This window comes from Patagioenas fasciata, chromosome 4 (assembly GCF_037038585.1).
Source record: "Patagioenas fasciata isolate bPatFas1 chromosome 4, bPatFas1.hap1, whole genome shotgun sequence".
NCBI classification, from domain to species: Eukaryota; Metazoa; Chordata; class Aves; order Columbiformes; family Columbidae; genus Patagioenas; species Patagioenas fasciata.
Genome location: NC_092523.1, coordinates 33,801,767 through 33,817,646, shown reverse-complemented (window position 1 = coordinate 33,817,646; position 15,880 = coordinate 33,801,767). Strand labels below are relative to the sequence as shown.

General features: G+C 36.5%; 1 protein-coding gene across 10 annotated transcripts in view; it reads right to left on the bottom strand.

Annotated features, from left to right (window-relative positions):
* Positions 1-15,880, bottom strand: part of FAT1 (FAT atypical cadherin 1) — a 112,188-nt gene that overhangs the window by 35,361 nt on the left and 60,947 nt on the right. For 9 of the 10 annotated variants that reach the window (XM_065836532.2, XM_071807585.1, XM_065836534.2 and 6 more), the window contains 3 exons: positions 12,894-13,223; positions 12,154-12,364; positions 7,745-7,884 (listed from right to left, as the gene is read on the bottom strand). In XM_065836532.2, coding sequence (XP_065692604.2) covers positions 7,745-7,884; positions 12,154-12,364; positions 12,894-13,223 — 681 coding nt within the window. Of the gene's footprint in view, positions 1-7,744; positions 7,885-9,678; positions 9,835-12,153; positions 12,365-12,893; positions 13,224-15,880 lie in introns of those variants that run through there. The other variant, XR_011738779.1, reaches the window with a different exon arrangement.

The window sequence follows — 15,880 nt, the reverse complement described above, 5'->3', positions numbered from 1 at the left end:
GGAGGCAGTTAAAAGACATGTAGATGTGGTGCTTAGGGACATGGTTTAGAGGTGCACTTGACAGTACTATGGTTAACAGTTGGACTTGATGATCTTAAAGGTCTTTTCCAACTGAAAAAATTCTACAGTTCTATAGGTGGATTAAATTGCTATTTGAAGATACTTATTGCTTTCCATTGACCCTGGTGGAGTCTAGAGGTATAATTTAGACAAAGTACCAATCTGCATGCAGTAGAAACTAGATGAGATGAACCATGATGGTAGTAAATAACAAGAAAATGCTGTGCATCTCACTACAGGAAAAGAAAATTTCCTCAACTTCAAGCTTGCAAATCTAGCATCTTAAAATACGTAACAAGGAAAAACAGGTGTTAAGTGTATCAACAGGAATCACACCAATTCATAAAATATTTATTTCAGATTCAAGTATATTATTACAGGTTGTATCTACTACCTAAGCTCCAATACAATGAATTCTTCCTAATGGTAAATTTTAATACAATTTGAAAACATTTGAGTAACTTCCACACAGACGTAGGCAGTCCTTGGATATAGTTTACAAAGGCTACCAGGAGTTGCCCTTTTTATACAAGAGAAGGTTAGAAGCATGTTATTCTAAGCTGTTGCATCTAAGACTTTTGCATCTAAGTAACGAAGTCCTGCACCAGCCCTGAAGGCACCACGAGGCAGACGGACTAAGGGCAGTGAGAATCTGGGAGCACAAAGACCTGGGTGTGGAACTCTTGGGATAACTTTGCATTATAACCTTGATAATTCCTCCCAAAAACTAGGCATATTGCCCACTCTGGTAGCTGAAATAACTGTCACCAAAAAGACTGTTTTCACTGAGAATTTCACTCTGACAACAAAAAAAGGCAAGCATATAAAAGGGAATATAGGAACAGAGCTGGAGATGGCAAATGTGGAATCTCAAGAGTCAGAAGCCAGATATGAAATGAAAAGGTAAGGAATAAAAAGGGGTTTAAGTTTATTTGAAACTGTGAAAAAATGTGTGAGTAAGCAAGACCAATAGGAAATATAAAGAGCAATTAAGGAGGAAGAAAGCCTGTTCCAGATTACAATATTGCCTCAGTCTTATTCACCAAGAACAATAAGGAGCATGACCCTTCACAAAACAAAAGAGATACTAGCAAAGCAGTGGTGCTACAATAAGCTGCTAAATGGAAACTAATCACCAACAGAAGATGGGAGCTACCCCCAGGTCCTGCTGAATTGCAAAGGGGAAAAAAAAAAAAAAATAATAAATCAGATGGCAATTTTCCTAATGTAACATGCGTTGTCAATAACACTGAGCTCCACCTCCAGCTGATCTGGGCAGGGGGGTGGCATGTGCATGTATGTGGGCATACACAGGTGTCCACAGCCACACACACAAGCCTCTAACTTTTTTAGCAGATGCAGTCCTAGGTGCTGCAGGTGAGTGAGCTATAATCCAATATGTATTCACAGAGTTTTTAGTGTTTGAAACAGTCTGTTAGGATAAATATAAACTATTACTGCACAGGTAAATGCTGTCTCCCACAGTTTGTTAGATTTCTCAGAAACTAGAAGAAAAAGAGAATAAACTAATCATTTGGCACATCGATAAAATCCCTTGTGAGATGTCACTAGAAAAACTAAGGGAGTTTGTTTTTGTCATGGATTAGAAACTGACTAAAAAAAGGAAATGGACTTGGAATAAATATTGATTTTCTGTGGGGAGAAATATTTATGGTTGGTGACTCAGGATACGTATTAGGTCAAGTTTTCAAATATATTCACTAACAAATTCAACTGAAAAACGAAGAGCAAGAATTAAAATAATGACCTTAAATATGTGATTTTTTTAATTGTCATGACTAGAGAGGATCTAATAAAGCAACACAAGCACAGTAGTAGTATTCTTTTTCAATTCTGTATAAATGAAATACATTTTAATGCATCTTGGAAGAAGAAATATAGGAGGGTTCAATACAGTCACTTACATAGCATTTCAGTAAAAAAACCTGCTCACTGAACTCTGGTGCTCATGAAAACGAAAACTGAGACCAAGTGAAGGTGGCCAACAAATTAAAAAGAAAATGCAAAAAACCCCAACCTTCACTACCATTTAAACTCTACAAGTATTTTATGTATAATTAAAAGGTTAAAATACCATATGCAATTAAAATAATTAATAAATACTATGCTTTCAAAACAAGCACATCAAGTTTTTTATTCAATTCCCACCTGAGCAGATTATTAAGTTTAGACTGCGAAAAACATTAAGTGAAAAGAGAAAGTGTCAAATTTGATCAATTCAAATAAAAACTGCTATTTAAGTTCATGTCTACTTTTCTTTCAAATGAGGAAATATAGAAACTTAGGTCAAAATTGGAGGAGAGAGAGAATGCAGCTCCAGAGAAACTGTGTTGAATGAATCTTCGGAGTGGAAGACATGGCCACCTGTGCTGCTGGTGCTACACAGAATGAATACAGTAAAACAGCATTTCTAGAACGGAGCACCACAAAAAAACTCTGCAAAGTACTTAGTTAAATGCCAGGAATGGAGAGATTGGAAGCAACATTGGTGCCTGCAAGACAAACCACACAGCCAATGAACCAGCTGAACTGAGAAGTGATCTGTTGATCCCACCATCAGAAGGACTTGGCATCAACTTCCTCTAGTATTGCCTAGTGAAGCAGTTTAGATGACCTTCCCACTAAACACATAAGGAGACATCCTCTAAAAAGGTACTGTTGGGCTGAACAGATAAGGAGATAGCTCTTCAAAATGTACAGCACTATTAAATATGAATTATTAACAAAAATACTGCAAAGGACTAAACAATCACTCAGTCACTATGAGTGGCTTGCTTAGGTGTTCTATTCTTTTTCAAACTACTTGCTCAGACATGTCGTTTTTCTCCATACTGGTAAAAACAACTGCAATCCTTTTAAATGTACCTAAAGTGCAAAGTGTGTCTTTGACTGAAGTGAAATGTGTTTTATGTACATACTTCAAGATTCATTTTTCACTCACTGATGTTGTTACCTTAGGTTCCTCCACAGATTCTGGTGGACAGGTGTAATGTGACTCGATGGGCAGCACTTCTATAACTTGGCTAGCTGTACTGCTGTACTGCTTTAATAGGAAGTATTAAAGGAATATTCCCCTCTGTTTGACACTCACTGGTGAGACTGTAAATCCACTCCAGTTTTGGGCCCTGCAGTGCAAGAAAGATCTTGACAAACTGAAGCAGACCCAGTGAAGGGTCATTAAAAATCACTGGGGATCTAAAAGTCCTTCACACCCTGTGTTCGGAAGGGCTGAGGAGGGAGAGCCAGGCTCTTTGCAGAGCTGCACAGTGAAAGGACAAGGGGTGACACTCACAAGCTCCAACAAGGGAACTACAATTAGATGTATGAGAAAATTATCTCCAAGGAGGGTTATTAAACACTGACATAAAAGGATGCCCAGGAAGAGACAGCATCCCTGTCATCATTACTTGATTCAACTGTACAGTTTGCTTTGAGCAAGAGTTTTAACTAGATGAACTTGGGGGCTCCTTCCAACCTAAACTATTAAGTAATTGTACTAACGAAATCCTACTTTCAAGACAGGGATTCTTACTGATGCTATGTGACAGATTCTAGATGTGCTATCTCATCTTAAATTTAAAAGGAACACATTTTCATGTAAGCTGTTAAGGCCTTCAAATTAAAGGAAAGGCACCCAAAACAGTAACTGTGAATGCAATTTTAAAGACCAACTCCGAAAAATATGGGTTTGTGCACCTGAGAACAAAATACATGAAATTTCTGTTATTCTAAAGTAACATGTATAATAAAAACAGCTACACAAATTCTCAATGAAATTATAAGACTAAATTTCAATTAAATACTCTAATATCATGTCTTAAGAAAGAAGCTGCATATTTAAGAGGCATAGTTAAGTTTGATATTAACAGACCACAATATGATCTCTGAAACAAAATGGTCTGGAACTAAAGGAAATAGACTGATTTTGCAAGGCTATGCAAAGGTTGTATTGCACAATGCTCTCTACCCACAGATCTCACTGAGAGCGATGCAACCTGGTTATACACCAGCCCAGGATTATTTAGAAAAATGACTTGAAAACTATTAATTATTTGGCAGGTGAAACCTAGTAACCTATAGAGGAGATATGTGCCAACATACTCAGTGTGTTATATTTAAACATGATGTTCCTTTGGATTGTTTTCATCTAATTTTGCATTTGCTGATTCTATGTGGAGTTTAAAATCTCCTCCTCTCTTAATTCATAATTACATTATAGTTACATTGACATGTTCATAAAATGCTATGTTATCCAGAGATAATCCAGTTCCAAAATTTCTCTGTGGAGCAGTGTGGTGATCCCAAGAAAAATGCACATTTAATCAATGAAGAATATTCTATCCTGCATAAATGCAATTTTATGCTGCAATTGGCTTTAAACCATGTTAAATATTACTTCCAGTGGAAAAAATGGATAGACATAGCAATAACTGCAGCTATAGCTAGAAAAAACAGGATTTTTTTTCTTTTCCCGCCAAAAAGTAACTCGATAGTTCACATATTACTACTTACTGCCTGTGAATTACTTCTACTATGTAAGGCAAAAACATTATAAACCAAAAACATTAGTACATTGATTTTTTTTTTTTTTAAATTATATTCCTTACTGTATGACACTCTAACATCATCTGTCAAACACCACTACTGTAGGTCTGGAATTTGTTTGTCCTTGTTTTGCATCATGCATTTGGCATTTAGATGCATGCAAAATTCTAACAGCCTCCACGCCTACTGCTGCTGTATTTTTCAAAAAAAGCTATTTAACTGAAGTCCTGAAAGTCAAATGCTCTACAGATGCTAATGGCCTGAAGCCAGGAAATGCCTTCCAGTTTCAAGTCAGATTTAATACACTGCTTTTACACAAAATTTGCCTTTCTTGTCACCCTCCCCAATGAGCCGAAAATGTCATTTCCTTTTTCAAATTAAATATAAAATTACTAAATCTGCTATTAATCAAGGTACGTTAAATTGTTTACTGTACTTCCAATATTTACAGCAATTACTTTGTAAGCTAAAAGCTGTGTATGGCATACTGTTGTTCCTAATGTATGCACTCAGTATTTGAAATTTTTTTTGCCTATCACTCCATTTTACCTGTTTATCACCTCTTCAAAGAATCAAACACAACATCACTCAAACTTTAATCAGCATTATTTCAGCAGTAACTAAGGGAATTTACACACTGGCAGCCATGAATCACACCTTCAACTTTGATTTCACATAAACAACTTTAATTTCCCTGAAGTTAAGCCTCATCTGAAATGCATCTCCTGAATGATAGTCCTGAGGGCAATCTTAACAGATCAGTCTATTTGGGTGGGCCAGGAGTTACAGGGAAATAAGAGAATCAGTTAAAATCAGGAGTCTGTTCATGCACCAACAGTTGCAGAGTTTGAACTAACCCACATACCCCAATCTACACACCTCAGTAATGTGAGACTCGAACAGCAACAGCATAACTTGTGCTTACGCTACAAGCAGGGGAAAAGGGAAGGCAATGCAAATGAAGCCTTTGTGCTCTGTTGTAACAGAAACCACAACTTCTGCTCCTGCCAACTTCAGCTCAGAGAGGAAGGACATAAAAGAAACGCACACAAAAAGCAATCACAGAAATAAGAGACGATAAATTTGAGACTCTACTTCAATTCTTCTACAGAAGAATGCTGTGGTAAATGTTTATAATGTTCACCCAGCTTTGCAAAATGCTAAAATAACAAATTCATTTAAAGAAATTGAACAAAAGCTACACTGTGCACTTCTGAGAAGAGCTAAATGAATAGTGTAACTCAAAAGAAGAGAAGGGGTAATGGCTAAAGTATTTTTGTGACCTTCCAATTTTTGGTTGTTCCAGAAGACAAAACAGATTATGGTTCAACTGTGACAGCTCAGGATGCCCACAAAAATTCAGCTATAGAAGCAGCAGCACTGGGTAGAAAATCTGCAGTCATTGAGACCACAAACAGCCTTTACTAGTCCCCAGGCCACCCCAACATACTCTGCGTGGTGGCATTTTTGAATGCATTCTTGGGAGAGGGGGAAGTTGTGTGTGGAAAGCCTCTTGCTGTCTTTCTGAGTTTCCTGGCAGAGGGAATTCTCTTTTAGTTGGATTTGGGTTTCTTCTAATTTTTTTTTCATGCCTTCTATCCAGCATTTTGTAAATGGTAGAAATGAATCTGCTCTATATTTCTACTACAACTAAGCAATAAATTTACAGCAGGATTCTCCAAACCTTTTATGGTGATTATCAGCACCAGCAGCAATGGCGCCATGGCTGTGATAGCAGCAAGTTCTGACTGGGTGCCATGTTGTTGTGTTTGGAGATTCATGGTCTAAAGTATCACTCGCTATTGTCACCATTAAAGGAAAAGGCAGCTCTCAAATGAAACTGCTAACCTTGCAATCTTCTTCTGTTGAATTTAGCCTATTTGACCCATCAAGCCTACAGACAGTCAGTCAGCTCAATAAAGATTGCTTTAAATCCTAAACATCAACAAGAAACATCTTTACATCTGGCTGAAAGAGGACAACATATAAGACATTAGAAAAGAAAACAGGAAAACATACATACTACATGGAAGCTGAAAAACAAGACATTGCATTCATAACAGATTTCCAGGCACAGAGAAGACATGAGCAAACCACTTATTGTTCTTTGTGCTCCTGAGGAGTACGTCAATTATAGAAGCAGGCAACACAGACACGTCACTGCCTCAATCCAACAGAACAGTCTTAAATCTGTACACAAATCCTTTCCTTTCTATCTGGAATAAAAGTGGAGTTCCACTATGCTCATGGCTCCATTCATGCCAGCCTCAGCTAAACCTTACTTCCAAATATATTCAGATTCTGCGCTGGGTGGAAAGAAACTAGATGGGAAAAAAACAGAAGGGATATATATCATAACCTACTTCAAGTTATTTCCAGTAGTGTCACAAAAAGACTTCTGCGTTAATGTGAACTTACCAGTCCAACTGCAAAAAATTGCCACCACCATGCAGCCTTAGTAGCAAGGTAATTCGAAAAAAAAACGTTTTGTCTGAGATTGCTGCTTTCTGGAGAGTGTTTGGCAACCTCTACCTCTACTGAAGCTAAAGGAAAGTACTCAGGAAGATTTAGAGAGATGTCATCATCTAAACCTTGTTTCTATATGCACAACATACAGAAGGAGCAGCTCTTTTTCATCAAACTGTAATTGGACATGGTACAATTTGTCATCCACAGATCCTGGGGTGGGAGGAACCTACAATGATCATCTTTAAAATTTGAAGCAAAGTAATCGTATTATTTGGTAATTTTAGGGGAACTGGATAAAGAGGAATAATTCAGAAAATAAGTATTTATCCTTTCCTTGTGAGTAAATCACGCATGGAAAGGCTTAGTTTCTGGTTTTATTTACTCAGCTAATGTAAGAACATGATATGACTTAAAAGCTGCTGATTCAGACTACAGCACACTAACACACAACATTCTACCTGGACCACCAAACAACATGGGTCTATGAATATCAGAATCCACTTCTATTTTAGAGAGAGTCCCTAATTTATGTAAACCATATTCATTGTCCAGGATGAAAAAAAATAGTAAGAAGAAAATGCAACACCCTCCATGCTCCCCCAGCTACAAATTCCTTCTTCTAAAAGTGCTTCATTAGAAAGTTCATTACCTGAGTGCTGATAGATCTGGTTCCATCTGTTGCCTCTACCGTCAAGTTGTAATTTGATTTCTGTTCTGCATCAAGAGGTCTAGCGACAATGATAGTTCCAGTGCCCTTGTCCACATCAAATCGACTGTCATAGTTGCCACCTTGTTCAAGAAATTAGGAGAAGTATTTCATAAAACACAGCACTGTTGTATTATTTTCATGTATGATCACGTTCTGTCTTCAGATGCTTAATGAAGGTGGAACTACATACACATATACATACACTTAACTTTAACCCCCTTTTTTTCCTGGTAATGTGATATACTGCTGCTTATAGATATTTAAAACTGAGTAGTTCTGGACAAAGCTGATTGGCCTCATTTATGGAAAGGTAGCAGGCAGATTCTTAGCAAGATTCACTTTTTTTTTTTTAACTAGAATTTAAAGATTAAAAAGAGCAGGAAACTGAGAATTACTAGGTGAAATGTGGTAAGTTTATTTTATGCTGTCAGGCTAATTAGTGAAAACCATACTTTGTATCAAAATAAATGAAAATCCCAACTTGGACATACAGTCAAACTTATGTCTTCTGGATCAGAGTACAAAGTACTATACTTGCATATGACTATAGGTAAGGCTGAAAAAACCTACAGGACCTCCAAAGGACTCTCAACTCAATGCTGAGTGTCTACAGAACTCGCATTCTAACTCCTACTGAGATGAGTGCTAGAAGTTTAAATGCCCAATGTTTAAATATGGCCAAGCTCCTTTCCTGAAGCAAATTATCTTAACTTCCCCTGTGCAACTTTCAAATTACACTTTGAAATACTGTTAAATAACTGTGTAGATCAATAGCTACACTCAGGCATTTAAACATTTAATTGATCATCATCATGCCCCCCTGAGCAGACTGCCATGAGAATACAATGTCCATTAAGTCCAAATATTGTTAACAATAAATACTGCCATTTAACTACAATTGCTTTAGAACTTTCAATAAACTGCCTAAAATGAAGGAATCGATTTTTGTTTTGGTCAAACCAGAGCTAGTCATTGCGAACCAATTTCTCCTAATTACGTGCATGTGTTTTTCTAATTATATTTCACAAATACAGCATCCGAGTGCCTTTTCTTTTTTTAAAGAGTTTTTACATGCTATGATTTGTAAATCACTGAATGCCTTTTATGAAAAGCCAAGGCTAGAAGTGGGAGGGTGAAGTTCCAAAGGCTGCAAATTTATAATTAATCCAAGAAAGAATAGTAACAGAACTGAAATGGACCCCCATTCACACATAAAAACAATTTCACCTTCAGAAGGTCACACTGCACAACAGACATATCAGTTTAGGAAATATGGAGTGGATTCTGCTTCACTGGATTTATGATATTTGATAATGACAAAGAATGTAATTTTTCTAGTTTCACTAAAAGCCAACTCCTCTTACTGGTCCAGCAGTAGTTTCTGAACCACACAAATGACATAAACTGGACAAAGTGAAAAGCAGCAGCCTTTTTTTTTTAACAGGTGTACATGAAATTTTTTTAATGGGCTTTGTGCAAGATGTCAGCTTCAGAAAGTGACTCTCTAACATTTCTTCTATAGCTGGCACACCACAGCATTTTCTCAGATGGCTGAGATGTCTCCATGAAGTCATCTCCATTTCAAGAGATGAGAGTAGGGTGAATAAATATGAATCTGTTCACCGAGTTTCCCTCATGTGAGGATGAGCTCTTCAACCAACTTTTTGTCTTCCTTATCAAGGAAATCACAAAGCCTCGCTTAATTTTTGTAGCAGTGGTGATATCTGGTAATCCACTGAAGCAGAACTCAACCCAAACTTCTGCATCTGGTACACTGGAAGTGTAACAGCAACAGTTTTGGCTAAAGCCAAAACTAGATGCTCTGAAATGATGCTGTATAAATGTAATGATGACAAAACAAAACAAAAACGAACCTGTCACAAATGCAACTGTGAGCACTTTGATTTCCGAAGGGTTAATAAAATAAATATTTTATAAATGTACGCTTTCATTTCAGATCTCATAATCTGGTAATAAATTATGTGATCTCAGCAGATACCTTCTGCTGTACAGTTCAGGTCACAAGCCATCTGAAAGATGTAAAATACTTCACTAGCAAGCTTGTCTCCTGGCTCAGCCAAAAAGAAAGAAAGCATGGAAAGCAAGCACAGAACACAAAGGAAAGCTGTCAATCAAATTAATTCATGCTATTAGAAACAGTAAAAGAGGGCAGTAAAGTGACTGCCTGCAAGAGTAGCCAATAACTTCATAACATGATTACACACTTTCCAAAATACTTTTACTAAGAAAACAGTCATAGAACCATAGAATGTCCTGAGTTGGAAGGGACACACAAGGATCATCAAGGCCAATTCCTATGAAAATAAAATGGTTTATTTTACAGTGTATGGACAAGTTCTGCTCTTTCCCTGTGGAGTTTTCTGTATGTTTTTCTAAAAACAGCAGGAAAATATAATCTATTTTCTGCATTAAGCATACAATAAAAATTCTGTACATGAGCTGCATACTTAGAAGGAACAAATAAAAATAATACTATAATCAGAGTTCTCTTCAGAGGTACACACTGTTCACAGTGCACAGCAGCTGAAGCAAATAAACAGAACAACAGAAATGTACATCCTTTAGCTAATTAACAAATTCTGCTAATTAAAGACCCCAGGAAACACCATTGCTCTACTCTGTGGAAACTCTCAGGATCTATGAGGCCTCTTCTACCTATGCTCCTTCATCTCTATGAACCACTCACCTTTTTCTGACAATATCCCTTTCTTGACCTTTCCTTTAATGGACTCTTTTTGGTTTGCAGAGGTTTGTTTGTTGTTGACTGGATGACTCTGTTTGAACTGGAGCACATGCAACCTTCTTTTCTCCTGCTCACCTAAGTTATTTTTATAATTTCTGCTTTTCTACTCCCATGTCAATGTGTGTGTATGTTTGGGAGAACAGTAAAAGAGCAGTCTGAATTTCAAAATACCTCCAAAGCAGAGAGCTTTGCAACTAGGAGAATGCAAGGAAGTACCCTGAACTTTTTACTCTCTCTATACAGTTGTAGAGACCTCTAAGCCCTTGGTTTGTCTAAATCCAAACATTTCTTATTCAACTATGATCTATTTGGACAGGAGCACCTTTTTTTCCCCCACAATACATTTGAAAGAACCATTCAAAAAAGCCTATGTAAATATTTAATACATTAGAAATTGTCTAGGTGTTCCTGTTCTGACAGGGGGATTGGACTAGATGATCTTTAGAGGTCCCTTCCAATCCCTAACTTTCTGTGATTCTGTCATTATCAATGTCATCACAGGTTCTTCATGCATGAAGCATGCATTTATGGAACAGTTGTGTCTGTTCTCATGTGTTTGAAAGTTTTCTGAGAACGCCCTCAAGTATTTGGCACTTATATATTCCTGCTACATATATTAGTTTTACAAACATTGTTTTTAATTGTTGCTGTTCTCATCATCCCTTAGAAAACACACACCATCAAAGCAGACCTTAAAAATAATTAATTTTTAAAGAAATAATTAAAAAAATGCTCTCCCCAACAACTTAAAACCATCATAATAGCTAAAGTTTTCATCAGCAACCAAGGTGAAAAGTCCCAATCTGATAGGGGCTACCTTAAGACCCGAAAGAGTTCACTACAAGATCCCTTTCCTAAAACAAGGCTGTGCTATTCTCCTTGATTCTGAAACACATAACACAAGACAGAACTTGTTTTTAGTATCAACTATATCGTGAATACTGTATACTCCTGGTGCTCATAGGTATACTGAGTTAGTCTAAAATGTAAAAGTACTATTCATTTTGTTAACAAAGCATCAACATATAGTCATATTACTGATTAGAATTCCCCTTTCATTGGTAATACGCTGAGGTGTGCTATAGTAGTAAGAGCATGTACAGGAAGAAGTTTGCTGGGGTTACGAACACTGCAAGCTTTCCTTTTAGTATTGCATCAAGGAAGAGCAAACTGAGAAGCAGCCCAGAAGACAAGAAATCAATGTGAACACTATAATCTGAGTATCCTACCCCAATTTACAGAAAACTGGTGTTTTATTTCTTTCCCTATCCTACAGTCTACGAGATTGATTTGATAGGTTTTAATTTCACTGACACAATATTCATAAGTCATTTCCAAAATTGGAACACAGCAGTTATTTTGCAATGTAATTTTAATTTTTGATATGTAGTAGCATTGACAAAAAATTTTGAAGTTGCTTTGATTTATAATGAAATAAGGGAAAAATATGTATCTACAAGCTAAAGAACACTGAAACATTGCATTATTTAGAAAAGCAATTAAGCAAACAAGCTGCAATGAGCCCTCTAGTATCTGAGAGTCCATGCATTTGTTTCTAATTATAAAAGGTGTTAAGGCTCCTTACCTGTTATGTCAAACCAAACTGGTGTTCCAAGAGGTTCAACAGCTATTACACCAATCATGTGAGCAACTGGGTCACTTTCCATCACCGTAAAAGAAAAAAATGCTTCCTCAAAATAAATAGGCTCTGTGGGTGGGACAGGCTTTGGAATCCATTCTATGTGCAGCCGTGTAGTTGATGATTTTTGGGGACGACCATTATCTACAGCTTTAATCTGTGAAACAGACACATCTTTCAGGCTACAGGATCACATAAATCATTATGTCACATAAATTGAAAAGTAGTAATAAGCTCCAAGCATGTTTGTTTGTGCGAGATACATCTGAAAAGGTTAAGTGTCTCTCAAAGTGCCACTTGCCCTTCATTATCTAGGCAGCAAATGGAGAAAAAGCATGCAGCACCTGATAGTAGTACAAACTGTAACCATATATTCACTTTTATTTTGCTTTCTTCCTAAAAGAGAGTCAAACTGATTGTTTATGTTCCCTCATTGTGTTCATTATCTGTCATTTTCTGGAAAAGAACAGCAGCTTCTTGATTCACTTTCTCAAAACAAACATCTGAAATGATCATTTAAAAAACCACCAAAACAACAAAGCAAACACACAAAACAATACTTCTGGATTTGTTGAAGCTTTCTTCCTTCAGATACTGCAGTCACTCATCTGCCAGCTACTGAATTAGAAGTGATGATAACACACAGAACACTTCACATATTCATGATAAACAAGATTTTGACTCACTGAAAGGATATCGTAGTCCTTTGCTGCAGAAAATTTCTTCGACGAAACCACTCCAGTTTTCGGTTCAATAAAGAATTTGCCGTGTTCATCACCATCTTCAATGCTGTACGAGATCTCTGCATTGGGGCCTTCATCTTTATCTGCAGCAATAACTCTGTAGATCGGCTCTCTCCTGGCAGTTCTCTCTCGTTCTGGCTTACCACGCTCTGGTAGCTGGATTTTGTAGAATTTTTGCAAGAACTGAGGCTTATTGTCATTCTCATCTAAAACCTTCACAATCACCCGTGCAATTGTTGATTTTGGAGGAATACCGTTGTCTGTTACCATTACCTGTTTTTATTAAAAAAGGATATGGTTAGTGCTCAGCTCAAATATGGTTCTTGTAAAATGTTATTTAAAATCAGATTTTCCTACAACTTCCTACTACAACTGTAAAGTAATTCCCTAACTTCAGTTACTTAAAAGACCATTGGGTAAAGCTACTTGGTAAACATTTAGAAAAGGCACTACAAAAGTTTACTCTGCTACTATCCTAACATTTTGGCACTTGATGTATGGCATGTAGGAGTTGGCAGATACATATTAAATCTATTTCACTTTTTTGCAGTATTGTAACTGAAATATTAACTTGAGTACAGGAATAGCACACAAGTATAGTATCTCTTATAATAGCTTCACTGTATTAAGAACTTAGTATACTTCCAGCCTAGTGGGTTTTTTTGAAGCTTTTCAATATAATTTGATTTTACACCTCAAAAGATGCAATTAATAAGAATATAGTTTTCAGAATGTGACAGGCCTATGCACTAAAAATTCCCTATATTTTAAAACATAAAATAACTATTTTGTTTTAAATAAGCTTAAAAAGTTATCTTTTAAGAAAGACACAAAATAATCTATTTCCAGGGACTAAATGAAATGGGAAATTAAACCAAATCTGTTCTTTCAGCAATAGTCAAAATTTCTACTAAAAAGCCAGGAACTCAGTACAAAATCTTCTACAATATTAATTCTAAGACTGAGCTGATGTAATTTGCATGGGTAATGAACAAAAATATAATAAGAGTTGTGTTAATTTGCAGTCAGTAAACAGAAAAATATCCATATCTACTGAAAAAGGATCAAACTGATGAAAAATCTTAGTTCATTTATAGGCATCTTACCTTATTACCCTACCTCTTACCTATTTAATTCCTTATTGGTTAATAAGGGGCTAAATATGAACATCTGTAAATTACTTTAGTATCTATTGCAATGAATAAAAATATAGGAGGTTTATGTTCCTGCCTCCTGAAAGAGCTCAGTTAGTAGAAGAGTTATGGAATCAGGCCCATCATTTTCTGGGTGCACCCTGTCATCTACATAAAAGCCACTGGACCCAGGCAGACACCAGATGTTTTCAAGGGAGAGTTTAGCTCCTATCACACAGAGCATTTAAAACACACACAAATTCTTCACTGATAACAGTATTACCTGACCTCTAGAAGTTTGGCTAAATCTCAGCTTCTGAGGGGGATGTCTTACCAAAAAATGGCATTAAAGACCTAGGCAATAATGATGAGTAAAGACATGTTTCTTTCATTTTCTGTTGGGCTGGTTTTTGTTTTAGCTATGAAATTTTCACCATTGTGTCTCTCATTTAAAGAACAATTTAATGACTGAGTGCAGCACTCCTCCTCAGCCTTTTTGTAGTCTCCCTTTTTAATTTCCTTTCTCTCACTTCCCCCCACCCCCATTTATAATTGTCCTCCTTGACTTTACCTTCCCTATTATTGCACAGAACCACACAGGGATGTCTAAGGGTCACCTATGCTGGCCCTCCTGCGATTAGAGGAAACTAATAAAGATATGCTCATCTAATTCTACCATACTTGTCAAAGATACTTGTCAAAGAAATTCAACAAAAAACCCTCCAAAAAACCCATCAAACCCACAACCAAAACCAGATTAAACACCTAAGGTTTCTAAAAATAAATTCTATAGCAAACGTGTTAAACCCTGCAGTTTTATTTTGGTTTTGAGTTTGTGAGGAAGATGCAAGTCTTTGCTGGGAGGAAGCTTCGTGTAGAAGTCAGTCACCACAGTAGCACTGGGAAAACATCACAGGGAAGATCAGTGCTGTGGAGGGTGTTAAACAAAAACAATCCCAACCAAAATACCCCACACACCACTGGTATAGGATATTCCTGTTCCAATAAGCCCACCCCAATGTGGGAACAACTAATGTTTTTCTGCAGGAATGTGAGTGGTGAATTCTTCACTGGTTCTTAGGATGCCAGGGGAAATCTGACTATGGAAAAATCACAAGGATACAAGTATAGCATGATACAAAACAACGGAAAGAATACTAATAAAGACTAGAATTGAGTCGCTGATGACAACAAGAAATTTACACTGACAATGAGGACAAGACTCCTATCTAGATACTCTGTTATTCTTCTTTTTGCCCTTTTTCATCTATTTTAGGAAAAAAAAAAACAAAACACGAAAATATGAATGAAACGTGGTTTAACTTGCAAGCATGAAGGAAATGAAAAAGCAGGAGTAGTCATTTCCACAACAAATCTACATCTAACAGATGGCAAGATTTCCACATATATTAATACTTGTTCCACAACACATATCTTTCAGTTCACCAAAAAAACTCTAAAAAAATCAAAACACATCCCAAAAGAGTAAATTCCATGGGGTATGGAATAACTTGTCTGTTAAAATAAAATTAGCACTGCCCTGAGCCAAATAGAGAAAATGGAAAATCTGAAGAAAATCTAGTTTGATTTGAATGTAACATCAAGTTTTGAATGTGTTACTGACATAACAAACAGAATACTAAGATATGAGTGCATAATATAAAGTTAACCTAAAATAATTGCACAGAAATGTGCCATTGGGTACTCAGAAAATAGTTAAAAGTTGGGAATAAAAGAATGAGGCATATTAATTACTATTATGTAAGCAGGACTGCAATCAAGGATCAAATTCAATAG